At 29.3% G+C, this 15,249-nt stretch overlaps 1 protein-coding gene across 1 annotated transcript; it reads left to right on the forward strand.

Moving 5' to 3' along the window:
• Positions 1–10,772: 10,772 nt before the first annotated feature.
• Positions 10,773–13,712, forward strand: LOC109801474 (Reticulon family protein). The gene is made up of 5 exons (XM_020362553.3): positions 10,773–10,928; positions 11,763–11,943; positions 12,257–12,398; positions 12,480–12,549; positions 13,383–13,712. Exons 1-5 carry the CDS (start codon positions 10,829–10,831, stop codon positions 13,550–13,552), a joined length of 663 nt encoding a protein of 220 aa, XP_020218142.1. The 5' UTR covers positions 10,773–10,828; the 3' UTR covers positions 13,553–13,712.
• The last annotated feature ends 1,537 nt before the right edge of the window (positions 13,713–15,249 follow it).

Consider the following 15,249-nt stretch of genomic DNA (forward strand, 5'->3'; position numbering starts at 1 on the left):
GGGTTGGATGTTTGGTTCTTTAGATTATAGTATGTATTAAAACTTAATTATTGCAGTTTTTATGCGTTAATTAGATGAAGTTACATTTTTTTCCTTCTCTTTTATTTGCGATTGGAATGATGGGGAGGGGTCTAATGTTCTAGCTTTTAGATTGAAGGAGTACTATATTGAATTTTAATTATTGCGATTTTTCCTTTTATTTGATTTTCATGTGTTAAGTAGATTAATAGTTTGGTATTTTGTGTTTAGTTTTTATTTTATTTAATTTGATTTGTTGAAAATAATTGTATGAGAGTCATGTTTGAGGACCTTTTTATTTAATGAATAATTGTTTAGGATTTCAAATAAAATTAATATTTTTTAACTCATGCAATGATTGATGATATTAATTAAATAACAATTCTATCTTTTAATATCATCTAAATCAACAGTTTTCAAAATAGTCATTTATTATCAATAATTGTATGTAGAGAATAAATATAATTTGTTGTCTTCAAGATTATTGTTTAGAAAGTATTCAATATACAACAAATAATAACGTCAATTGAATAACATTTTTCATCTTTGATGTTATTGGATACGAGAGTTTAATGACTAGTCACTTGTTAACTAATTAAATTCTTATGTAAGGATTGTAAACGCCTAATCGTATTAATATTAATCATAGTAATATACGTGTATATATATATATATATATATATATATAATATTTCTAGCTAGATAAAATACATGTATAATAATAATATTATACATCATACCATACCATAAATATTTATCACTACGTGCGTAGTTGCTTACTTTTACATATATATTACATATTATTGAAAACATTTCCCATACGTGCCTATTTACACATCATAGTTTCTTTTTCTACTTCTATTATAATATTTACATGGGTGGTTGAAACAAATTTACAATAGGATTCACATGATTTACTGGAGGTAAGTAAAAAGTAACAACTATGGGCCCATCTATCACGGTTGGAATTTCTTGATTTGGAGAAAAAGTGAATGAAGACACAGCTACTCCATTGAAAGTAACTGAGTTGGCTACAACATCAACACCCCATGTTGTGCCAGAGAAGACTGCAGAAATTACTGAAGGAAAATGAGCTGGAATTGCTGGAACATCTATCTATATTTATTTAATTATTTTTATGATTATATTACACAAGAAAACATAAGGAGTGAGAACAATTTTCAAATAAATATTTATAATCACATAACATGCGTAGCAATAATTAATACTAAAAAAATATATATTAATGATAATTAACATTAAAATTTGAATTATACTTGTAGTGACTAGTCAGGATAAATGAGCATCATCATAATATATCAACCAATAAAAGGATATTTCACCTTAACCAACAATAGGATTTTTCACCTTCATTCCTTACTCACTTAAATCCCCAAGGTCAAACCTCCAGCTACAAATAATTCAAATTTTATCTTCTATGGCCATAGAACAATATTTATCTTTAAAACGAGTCAGAGACAATTTAACAAAGTTATATTATAATCAATCATAATCACGCTAAATAAATTTGAGAATTTATCATTATTTAAGTTTTAATTAAATAACATATACGTAAATAAAATATATTAGGAGCACCAATTAATTAAATGACAATGATAATCATTATAAAATAATTAAACAATATAAAATATGAACATATTAATAATTATTATGGATAACAATAATCATAGGTTAAGCAAATAAATGAGGTTAGGGGCACCTCACTAGATAAATATAAAAAATAACATAAATAAATAAACATAGGAGTATATAAAATTTCAAAGAGATAAAGTTCTCCTCCCCCTTACCTTAAGGTTGTTTATCTTTCTTTCTTTTTATCTTTCTCTTTCTTTCTCACTTTTCTCTTTCGCTCTCCGTTCACTCTCTCTTTCTTCTTTTTTTCTTACCCCGATTCCGTTCATTCTTCCCTATTTATAGGTAAATGAGAGCTCACATAGGTCACTGATTTGGGATAACATTCTTATATATATCCACTACAAAACCGGCTAGAAAGGTAAGGATTGCTTTCCACTTATATACTATTTAATTGCCTAATCTCTAGTCGATGTGGGACTTGGGTTTTTCCCAATACACCCCATCACGTCCAGCACTATTGGGTTTGGTACGTGGAGAAATGGTGAGTGACCCTTTTTAATGGTCTAGGATTGGCGAGACTTGATGGCTCTGATACCAGGTTAAAGTTCTGTCATGGGGGAGAGAAAAACAGAGAAAGTGTTTATGTGTATTCTGCTTATCTATGTGCACTTCATTTCCATTATATAAATAGCATTGAAATAGCATTGGTAGTCACGTGTATATATATATATATATATATATATTGAGAAAAACTTGTTTAATTATTAAAATAGGTATGTAGGAAAACCCAACATGAGTTGAACCTGTGACCTATACCTTATAGTCTCTATGTATAAATGCACAAACCATTGAGCCATTCCATTTTATATGTCTGTTGTTTTGTTATCTAATTATAATAAGATATTATAATTATTTATAATATAATTGGATATTAAACATATATATATTTATATATATATATATATATATATATATATATATATATAGTTTACTAAATATAAATAAAAATAGCCTACTAGTATTTACCTATTCATTTTAAATATACAAACTAAAATTTAAGAGTTTGTTTTAAAATAATAATAATAATAATAAAATTATAAATATTAGATGATTCTATTTTATTAATTAGATCATAATAATTATGTAATTAGGAATAAATATTTTATAATTTTATTTCAATAAAAATTTGATATATATATATATATATATTGTGAAAATACTATACTTATTCTCTATTTTATATATATATATATATATTATAATAACTAAAAATTTCAATCACTATTTTAAGAAGAGTACACTTGATAATAATATTGAGAATATTGTTATCTAAAAATTTAAGACATTACAAGGATTATTTCAAAAATAGGAAAGTCATCATCTTTTGTTCAAGTAATAATTCAATTTTTTTTACTATAATTAATAACGTTATTTGAATAATAATTATATTTTTAACTATATTTTGAGAGTTTAATTATTAGTCATTTACTAACTTAAATTCTTATACAAGTTTCCCTTTTTTTTTTAAAAAAAAAGAAGTATAAAAGAGGTTTATTTCATAGATAAATTATCTTCTTGTATGCAATGGTTTGTGATGTTAATTGAGTAGCATTTCTACCTTTAATATCACGTGAGTCATAAGGATTTCTAGAATAGCCCTTTGCTATCATGAACTTTTATATTTAGAGTAAATTATTGTCTTAAAAAATATACTTTAAAATTTACTTTAATATATAACAGCTAATAACTAGGATACAAGCTTTATTTCATCATAAGAACAAAGGAATCATATGTCTTTTATACAATTTGGTGCCCAAAACACAAAAATAGTAAAGTCACACAAAGACAACATAATAAGAATCAATGTAATTAACTATCCAGTCAAGCAACCAGTTCAGTGAAATCCTTACCATGGTGTATCTCTCAACAAGGTGAGTGTTTCACTTAATCCATACACTACATCAATGGAAGCCAACATTGATAGTTCATTCTTTTGATTCTTATAATATTTTAGGGGTTAAACACATGGTGAATGACCTTAACTCTCTAAGTGTTTGATCTTATGAATGATTTATGGTACATGTATCAATATTTAGGAAAGAGAAATCATGAGAGAGAACAAGTGTGAATAAGTTATAATGTGAGTTGATTGTTAACAACTTGAGGTGTTTTGGTGATAGTGATGCTTAAAGAATTAATGTGTGATATTAATAACATTTTTAGAATAGTTAAGTTATTAATCTAAATGATTAATTTGATGATGATTTCTTGGTGACTATGGTTGAGGTATTAACATATGATTAGACGATTTCATAATGATTCTATCTTAAGGTATATCAGATGATGTTGTGTAATTGTTATGCTTAAGCTAAGAACATGTGACTCTTGTACTAATTGATGTGAATAATTGAATATAATATGTTAAATATGTATTTATGATATTGATAGATATGATTGACATAACGATGTCAATAATATTGGTAAATTGGCAAATCAATGTGTGTGGATTCTATGAGGATCATATGATGAGAAGCCAAGGCTTAGTCACAATGTGAACATGTGATGATTATGAAGGAATGTGAAGTTATGAATGTGTGTTGTGATAACATGATATGACATTGAGTCTTGTGTAACATGCATCATATGCATAACTATTTTTGGATGCATACGATATAGAATACATTAGTAGGGAAGGTCCCCCTTGTGTAAAAGCTTGGGGATACTGAGACCTTGGGAATAACTGGATTTGAGAGCCTCAATTTCGCCATTTGTGTGCATCCTAGTGAATTTTCTCCTAGTCTAGAATGTGATAAGGGTGTGACCCGACATGATTTTCTAGGCTACTCTGTGTACTTTCATTTAGAAATATACCATAATGTGATTTTTACTAGCACTATCATGCATGTGCATTTTGTAGTCGTTTGTGTCTATTGTATTATGGGTGTGAATTCATTGTGTAATAAGTCATTGATACTTCTATGTTGGAATATGTTATATCATCACTTGTATTATACCTTGTTATTATGATAGAGTGTTAATACCATGCCTTATTATTGTCATACTCTTGTTACCTTATTGTGCGTGTTTGACTACTTGACTATATTTTGCACCGTGAGTCAAAGTGAGATAGTTTTCACCCCTGTTTCTTGTGTTTGTTTTATGTGAACGTTGCTACAGGTGAGGTTTAACATGATGATGATGTTGGAGAAAAGACTTAGAATTTGACTTGGGTTCATGATCTAATAGGATATGATATCGATACTTACTTAGGATTTAAATTTCGTTTTATGTTCATGTTTAGGATGAGTGTTAGTTTCCATCGTTATTAATTTTTAGTAGACATTTGAATTGACATATTGTTTTTTAGTTAGTATGTAATGTAACATCCTCTTATTAGACTTACATTATTTCTTTAGTTATGGATCCCTTTTTATTCAATTTTAAATATTGTGTTTAGTATTGTAACGACCCGCCATGGTCTCTACACTTAGTGGAATCGCACTACTACTAGTGAACTAAGGAAAATATTAAATTGGATAACTCATACGTACAGGTATAGATAAGAATAAAAATAACCAAATTCTTTAAATACAAAATAAAATGCCATATATGTACAGTTATCCCAAAAATAATATTTCCTAGTGCCGGTCAAACAGACAAAAATCGCTACCCAAAATGGTAACCCTAACACGAGGATCAAACTCCCCGTCTCGCAGCGGTCACCTCGACTCCAAGCTAGCCCTGATCTGCTCCCATATCAAGTATGATCATCGCAGTTCCACCACATGGAAACAGAAGGGTAAGCTAGAATTCACAAATGAATCATAATAATCTATACTACACAATCGTATTCATAGAGTCACACCATACACTCTATCCAATACTACTCATGCATAAAATACAATCCACCAATCATGAAGTCAAACACCACACTTCATCATATTAATAATCATGCAATAAATGCATCTCATGACAGATATCAATGCATATCAATCATCTAATGCGTCGTCACGCATACACCTAGGAGATCTCCATAACAATAGAGCTGTATAAGTGACATTCCATCCTACCGAAACCACCCCAACCGTTTTCACGCCCAAAGCGCCCGCTCGGTCACAGCTAAACAGGATATAATCCTCCCTCGGGTTTACTCGGATGATGTCACTTACACACTTGGAAGTCCAGATCCACCGTCAGGTATAGCACAGCTGGGTACGGGCTTACCACGACCTTGGCATGCATTAACCAAGTCAATAGTGGAGTTCGCCCACCGACTATCCGCAAGGATCCACGCACCTTCCCGAGTACTTGGTTAAGGGAATAACCCTCGACCTCATACCCCGCTCTAACACTAGCTAAGGACTTAGAGGAGACTCACCCAACCTAGTGGCCTATCTGAGCACCACTCTCCCAAATCCAGTGGCCTCCCAGAGCACCACTCTCATATATCAGTGGCCTATCCAAGCACCACTCTCAAGAGACTCTATGTGAGCTCTTCCAGTTCGAAAACATTTTTCCTCTCCTCAAGTCCTAGGCTAGACTCATGCCATAAGGCATCACATGCAATAATGCATCATACATCATAATGGTCTGCCCACCATCATGATCAACAATCATACACATGTCATAAGACGTCACATGCAATAATGCATCATACATCATATATGGTCTACCCACCATTATGATCAACAGTCATACTCATATGAACATATACGCATGTCATATCATATTCAAACATTCATACGTATCATCACAAAGCATACATATGAATCACACCTCACCATACATCATATATCATACATACATGATCTAAAACTTCAACTTTAAACATGCATAAGCATCAATTCATTCATAAACTTATTCACGCTCGACGTAGCCTGAGCTCGCCCAGCCTAATCCCAGCCTGAGAGTCCCAAGACTCATCCACGCCTAGCGCATTCAACCTGCGCCCGGCCTAAATTCCAGTAACAGAGTTCACAAACTCTCATCCACACTAACAAATCCAGCCACATGCAAACACAAAATACAATGCATAGGCTCCATACAACTTAAATAAACCTAGAATCAACATGCACCCATCTGATGCATCAAATTCACCAGAAACCCCATTTTTTTTCCAAGACTTTGAACAATTAGCGAATTCTCTGATCCAGCCATGGATCCTCAACTTTCATGCATCAATTGAGTTTCTAAACTCACATGCAACTTAAATAACAAATATTCTAGCTTCCCTTACCTGAAGATTGGCTCAGATAGCCAAAGACTGAACAAAAGTATAATTTCCCCTCGAGGCTCAACTCGGAACTTCAGTCCTCCCAAAACAAGCTTTCTAATCTGAATTTCAAGAAAAGTCAGAAGGAGTTAGTGATCTAGAGGAGAAAAGGAGTCAAACAGAGAAATTTGGGAGAGAAAGGAGCTCACTGACCCAGAGACCTTCTCTCTAAAACTTCTCTCTAAAAACTCCAAAACTCCTGAAGGCCCCCAACCCCCTATTTATAGACTTTCGGATTGGCCCAGAACGGCCCGTACCGAATTCGGAACGGCCTTTTCCGAACTCCCAAATCACGCACAAAATTAACGCCCAGAACGGCCGGTTCTGAAATCAGAACGGCCCGTTCCGGGACTCATCCGGAACGACCCGTTCTCCCTCCGGAACGGCCCGTTCTCCCTCCAGAACGTCCCGTTCTCCCTCCAGAACGGCCCGTTCTCCCTCCAGAACGGTCCGTTCTCCTTCCCAGAACGGCCCGTTCTCAACTACAATATGTAGTTCAATTCAGTAGCTTGGAACGGCCCGTTCCAGTTTGGGAACGGCCTGTTCTGGGCTACTGAATCAGCCTCTTTTTTTTTTTTTTTTTTTTTTTTTTTTTTAACAATGTTACAAGTATCATATATAGGATAGAGAGTGTCACACATAATTTTCATTTTATGAGCTTTTCTATCCTGCATATGTGCAACTTTGCACTCTCCACCTAATCAATTAAGAAGTCTTAAAATAATACAAAATTTTTCACTCATTTCTAATACAGTTAATCAAAATTAATGAATTGAAATGCAAAGATAACTTTAAAGATACTAAAAGTACATTATAAATGTCATATACTTTTTTTAATAAGTATGATTATTAAAAATAAAAATAAAAAATGTAAATGTAATAAAATTATTGTTCTCAATATATTGAGAATTAAAAATAAGTTATCAAATCAAATTATATACACTTATCTTATTTATATAAAAAAATAAATTATTAGTTAATTAAATTGTTTGTGAAAATAATTTAATTACCTTAAATTAAAATGTCTTTTTGCTATCTTAATTATCCTAATTAATATTTCTTATTTTGTTAAACTAACCAAAATTAGTGATAAAGATTAAAATTGAATAATTGAATAGTTAGAAAATGTCAAGGATCTTAAAATGACAATTTTTTTTTGCAAGAACTAAAACAAGACAAAACAATATTTGCACGAATTTAAAACTTATTTGAACCTTTAATTTTTGTATAGATTCAAAATGAGAAAAATATTTGAATGAAAAAGTAAAGATAAAAATTAAAAGAGTTGTTAATATGTTGAAAGGATTTAATACAATATTAAAAAATAAATGATATTAAATCACATGTTAATTAAATACATGTATCTATATTCTGTATGAATAGTCTAAAATAAATGAGTGAGAAATTATGTACTATTTCAAAGGCTCTTAATTGATTAGAGGGAATAAATAGGTATTGAATGCTTGTTAACCTTTGGAAAGTAACATAAGATAGAATAATCCTTAAACAATTAGTTTGTAGTTGTTCATGGATTTACAATGAAGAGAAATGTATTTACTTTTAAAAAGATTATTAGTTCCTAAGAATATAGAATTGAGTTTAACTCAATCCTATGCAATTAACTTATAAAGTAAGAATTATATATATATATATATATATATATATATATATATATATTATATCACTTGTTAATATGGAATCTCGAACACATCGTCTTATGTTAAAAACATAACATATTAAGTGAGTGTGAAGTCTACAAGAGTGAACATATGTGATAATCTGATAGTGGATGATAAGATAAACTTAATAACAAAACTTTGATACCATTTTAAAAATGTAAATTACGCTTGTTATATATTTTATTTTTAGTCATATCTTTAACTAATGTGAAATCTATGATATTAATGTAATGAAAAAAGATAAAATATAATAAAAAAATTGATATTTAAACATCAAAATTGTAAAAATTATTTATATGAATTTTTGTTAGAGTATCGTATATGTGTGTAAGTATGTAATTCATTCGTCAAATGTGTGTACAGGAACAAAAGTTTATTTCATGTTTAGGATGTCTACTGTTTTAAATAATAATATTTAAGGTTTAATTATGTTTGTAATTTTTGCAAATTAATATGTTTTATTTTGTTTATTTTTTTAAACATTTTTTTTAGTTTTGGTTCTTTTATTACAAAAATATTTACATAATTAGGCATTTCCATGTGTTAAAAAATACTTATGTGACAATCACATAACGTGACGGAATCATTTTTGTAATAGAAGAACATAAAATGGAAGATTTATTTAACCAAAATTAGAAGGAGATATATTTACGGAAATCATTAAAATAAGTAATTGCCAAACTTATATCTCAATTATTAAACATTCTACCTTTCTCCTTTTTTCTTTTATTACCTAAATATTCTTCATCGCTAAATGTACCTCCCAATTGCAGAGTAGAAAGATTCTTATGTACGATAGATTATTCAAATGACTCTCTCATGTGTAATATTTCTCCTTTAGTGTTCACACATGCTCCTAGTAGCAGCAACTAGCAGCATAATTAAAGATTGTATTAAATGTTAGCGACATTAAATATACTAAAATAAATTCGGAGAGTGTAAGAATAAATTAATTAAGTAGGTAGTCAAAGGTTTTACACCCTCCTTAACAGCTAAATCAAATTCAACTTCGTGAGAATTGAATTGAATTTTATAAAAAAAAAATAGTTCACTCAAATCAATTTGAACCAGCAAACAATTTATTTGAACTAAATTATATTATCTTTTTGTACGACAAATTGTTTTATTAAATTTGAACAAATTGAATTGAATTGTTTGAATTGAACTGATTTTTTTTTTTGTACATTTGAATGCAAAAGAAAGACTGAAAGTAGGGGGAAAAAATACCCTTTACAAAAAAAATAGTTCAATTTTCATGGTTTAATACTCAAAATCATATTAGTTTCATTTTTATTTAAAAAAATAGTTTGACTTAGTTTATATATATATATATATATATATATATATATAATTCAAATTTTTATGATTTAGTTCAGTTTGGTTATTTTTTGAACACCCCTACTTCATAGTTCATACCATTACCATGTTTACCTTGCTAGATTTGGATCTATTTCCTTCTAGAACCTTTTTTTATTTATACCTGATTTGTTTCTCACCCATCAAAAGCCCATACGATAGACAAAAAGAATTAGCCTTCTCTGGGCCTAACCCAATCCATTACCCATTACAGCAACGCACCGTTTTGTTTCTCCTGAATGATCTTTCAAACAATTAGGATTGTCATGTTTAAGATCTTGAAAACCTTCGTCGGATCAAGAAAAAGGAAAAAGAATAAACAGAAATTACATTCATACAATAAAAGTAAATAGATAAATATAGAACTAGAAAGCTCTCGAAAGAAACTTGATTCGAGGCCTTTAGGTTAATTTTGTCGCAAATGCATGTGAATATTTTATTATAAGTACACAAATTAAATATCCTATGATTATATGATTCATGTGATACGATAAATTATAACTATGTACAAGTGTTATGATTGTAAAGATATACATCTGTTTAGGAAAAAAAATGCTTTTATTTTTACTGATGGAAAAAATACTATAAACTTGAATGTTCGTGACAAAAGAAAAAAAAAAGTTTACTAATTAGTTTATTTTCCAATATGATGAATTGCATAAAAATTCATATTAGTTGGGAAATTAAAATACGACTGATCTAGATTCGGGGCATAGATACTTTAGAATTCTAAAATGCTAGCGGGAATGCAAAGGTATCCTAAAGTTAAACCCAAGTCATTCCTTACTTTAGTACTGAGCATAGAATCTCCTCTACTTGTGCATGAAAAAATGGAAGTAAATATGATATAGATTTTCAATATAAATGGTAGCACTAGAACACATTAATATCAGTCAAAGAAGAAACTATGGCTACATCATCGGATTCTGATAATGAAATCATCGGAACACGGGCAAAGCTCTTTGGACATGAAAAACCGATTCATCAAGTTCTTGGAGGAGGAAAAGGTACCATGATAAATTCAATTTCATACTTTGTTAGTCATGTTATATATACCATTTTTTCTTTTTATAAATGACCAGACTCCATGTTCACATCACACGAATTTACATTGGTGCATAATACACACTATTATTACATTGATTTTGAGGACACGGTATAGTTGCGCATTAATTTCAAAAATCTCACTGTGTTATTTTTATGTTAGTTGTTTTTGAAAAATCTTATTATTAAATGTTGTCTTTTTTATTTTTTATTTTTTATTAGTATTACTATAGGAAAAATGTTCAAGTCTCGTGTCTAATAAAAATAAGGCTAAGAAAAAATATGTATGTGGAGAATAATCTTCACTAGTTAATCTTGTAAAAATGAATTAGATGTACAAAATTTGTTTACATACAAGTTTATAAACATTTTTTAGAGTTTCTTATTAAAAAAATATTTTTTATTTTCAATAAAGAAACCCTTCCTAACTTATATTCAAATAAGCGTATACTTACTTTTCTTAATAGTATCATAGCTTCATAAATACCCTAAAATGATCATTCGATAAGTGTAAGTGAATGTCTTGAAAAAAATCAAATTTTATCTATCTTATATCATTAAAAATAGTTAATCAATCTTTACTTTTCAAATTAGTTTTATAAAATTGAATTCCTCAAAACATACACATTTAAAGAATTGCCATTTTGAAGGAACTCATGAAAGGGCTAATAAATGCTATCATTAATTTTTCTATCTTCTTTCTTAATTTGCATATTATGCTAGTGATGTGTCTTTGTCGAAGTTTAGACTTTTGAGGATCCATAAATTGATTCTGATAAATATTTGTGAACTTGCAGTGGCAGATATGTTATTATGGAGGAACAGAAATGTATCAGCTGCACTTTTGGTTGCAATGACGGTGATATGGCTTCTATTTGAGATCTTTGAGTACAATTTCGTGACTCTCCTATGTCACATTTCCATCACCACAATGCTTGTACTATTCATATGGTCCACTGTTGCAGATATATTAAAATGGTACCAAATTTTCTTAATTAGCATCAAACTTAATCGTGGCTATGAATGGACTCATACTGATATTTTCCTCTCAATCTTTAAAATATTGCCAAATATATAACACCTAATTTTCAGAGTGACTCAGCTTATAAGTCAACTTTGATCCAAATTCAAATGCTACTGCTTTTTTATTGTACGTGTAATGTGCATGTCAAATTGAAGGGTGATTTTGTATAATTATATGTGAGATATTTATTGTTATATTATCTTTAGAAATCAAATAATAATAACATTTTGAAGTGTATATTTGCTTTGATGAATGTTATATCTTCAGGAAAGGTCCCCAGATCCCGGACATAATTTTACAGGAATCTTTCTTCCATGATCTTGCTTCCATCCTCCATAAAAGATTTAATCAGTTATTGCCAATGCTTCTCCATATTTCATCTGGAATAGACCTCCCATTCTTTCTTCTGGTATAACCAATTTCATTGCCTAGCTCCTTCGGATTAAAAAACATACGAGAACCTCACATTCACTTCTCAAAACATTTTCAGATCATTGTTTCCCTCTATATTCTGTCAGTGATTGGAAGCTACTTCAACTTTGTGAATCTGCTATATATTGGTAAGTTTTTTTTTTAATTACACTTTTTGTCTAATTATATAATCTAATACACAATTTTAACTCGCATATTTTTTTAAAACCCACAATTATATTTTAATTTACTCATTAAATGTTCATCGACTTACGGTTGAAATTGTAAGATTAACCCTTAACCCATATGATATTTAATCATTAGTCTAAAATTACAAATTTTACAAAATTAGAATACCAAAATCGTTGGTTAAATATTATAAAAGACAAAGTGTAATTTAACTTTCTTTTATTATAATTCATTTTTCATATATTGTATAATTGTCAATCAATAATAAATTATAGTTAGTATAACTTTTAAAATGGTTATTATTAAAGTCAAGAAACTTACTAGACATTATATATATAATTTGTAATTAAATGAATACGTAAAAGATTATATTATTAGTAGATATTATCTACTCTCAAGACGGGCTTTAAGTATGGGACAAACAAAGTTCTTATTTAAACTCCTTAAAAAAATAGTTTACATTAATATTTATATAATTATTTTAATATTAATAATTAAAAGATTACTTTTTTATTTTTAAAAATTCATTTTAAAAGACACATCTCTAAAAAAATATATAAATATAAACATTTTTTTTCAAAGTTTAACTCTAAAATATTTTTTTATTATTAAAAAATTATTATTAATAATTTTAAAATTTTCACTTTAAACTTAACAATGTATTGTGTGGGTCCTGCTTACTTTTATTTCTTGATGCTTTTATTTACTCTTGTTTTTATTTATGATTTTATACCTAAGACATTTTAAGTGTCCTATAAGTTGTGTTGAATATTGTTGTTGATGGTTCATCAAGGTTTCCTGTGCATGCAAACGTTGCCAATTGTGTATGAACGGTATGAGGAAGAAATCAACAATCTGGTCGGTGATATGATAATAGTTCTGAGGAAAAGCTATAGGAGCTTTAACAAGAACTACCTCAACAAAATTCCCAGAGGACCAGTGAAGCAAAAGAAAACCCGATAAACTTTCAATATATGCTGCTGTACATAAACAGATATAACATGATGCTTTATACAAGTTTCTTTCCAAGAAAACAAATACCAACTATTAATTAATAATGTAATGATTTTATATTTTTCATACATGTCCAAAGTCCAATTGTGTTATTCAAAGGTATTTTATATGGCTTGTGTGTGAGGATCGAGTATTGCTTTATTTGTTTCTTTTTTCCTGTCAGTTTTCTTCACTAAACAATTGTTCATGTGATGTGAAGTATGTGGAAAACGTTACTCTCAATATTCTCCACTTTTTTATATGATCCCTCAAAGTTCACTTGTGTTGCATTCGGATTTGTTGAAGTGAATGTGATCACACATTACTCTCAAGAGAATTATTACATAATTGAATCAACACGTGCAATCTTTAATTATATTATTATGGCTCTTTCTTAAAACAGATCTAAACTGACAGCGACAAAAAAATTAGAGAAATTATATAAAATTCAAACTTCGATGAATTTATATGAAAAAAACAAAAAGATAATATTGGTCCCAATTTTTTGTTTGATTGGTTTTTATTGGGAAATAGGATACCCAACTTCGAAATTATTGGTGCCACTGCCCATGTTTCCATTCATAATTATCTAAGGTAAATAGAGGTCCAAACAATAATCCAAGATGGGTTTTCCACAAGACAGGTTGATTTGTCTAAAATACAACTATGTTGATGACAATACAATGTCAATTGTGGTAGTCACATGAAGCATATAATGCGTGTGGTGTGGTGGTAGTGGTACAGTAGTCTATAACCCACTTAATGTGGCAAACACATAGCCATAGATTACAAGAATTCCACTATCATTATGACTACGTACAGTGCGTAAAATAAAAATTTAACACGTTCTAGTGGCCTCAAGTTTCTGCTTTTGGATTTATAACAAAACTAAACTCACAAAGTTCATCTCAAATTCTACCCCTTGTTTATATGTATACAAATGAGAGTAATACAAGTAACTTTTCCTCTAAGCATGAATTTAGGAGTTAGATTCTTGATTTATGTTTATTAAAAATTATTTGTTAAGAAAAATCAATTTCTTAAATATTTTTTAATTAAAAAATTAAGAGAATGTGAGGAATTAATATATATACTAGCACAAGTCTTTTTTGACCTACATTCATGTGTCCAAAAACTATTGTTACTTACTTTTTATGGATATATAAACTAAGTGCGTGTTTGAAATGATATTATTTATTTATGTTAGCCTCAAAAGTTACATTAAAATTGATAATAAATACAAAAGTTACAAATATTTGTTTCTCTTATATTGTAGTTTCAAATACATACTAATAATCGAAGGCTTTTTTGACTTTTGAAATACTATAAAAACACAATACATACGAGTAACAGATAACCTACACTAGAAAGAGATCAAGTTTCGTATCAGAAAGGGCCAAGAATATTGGTTTTTCACCTCTCAAATCAATAGTGGGGGCACCAGTCTGAAATTTTAGTTGAACCTACAACCCACAAGTGGTGCTTGCTGAGACTGAATACTGGAAACATCTAAGTACATAACATAATTAATTAAGCAACCACAAACCACCAACAAACTAATGAGCCGTGGAATTAAAGTTTGCATTTTGCAATTTTCTTAATAACCAACAACCAAAACATTGTTGGTCTTCATCCTCCACTCAATACAATAAGTGGAGCCTCTAATA

The sequence above is a fragment of the Cajanus cajan genome, chromosome 1 (genome assembly GCF_000230855.2).
Source record: "Cajanus cajan strain Asha chromosome 1, NIPB_CcT2T_4, whole genome shotgun sequence".
Lineage (NCBI taxonomy): Eukaryota > Viridiplantae > Streptophyta > Magnoliopsida > Fabales > Fabaceae > Cajanus > Cajanus cajan.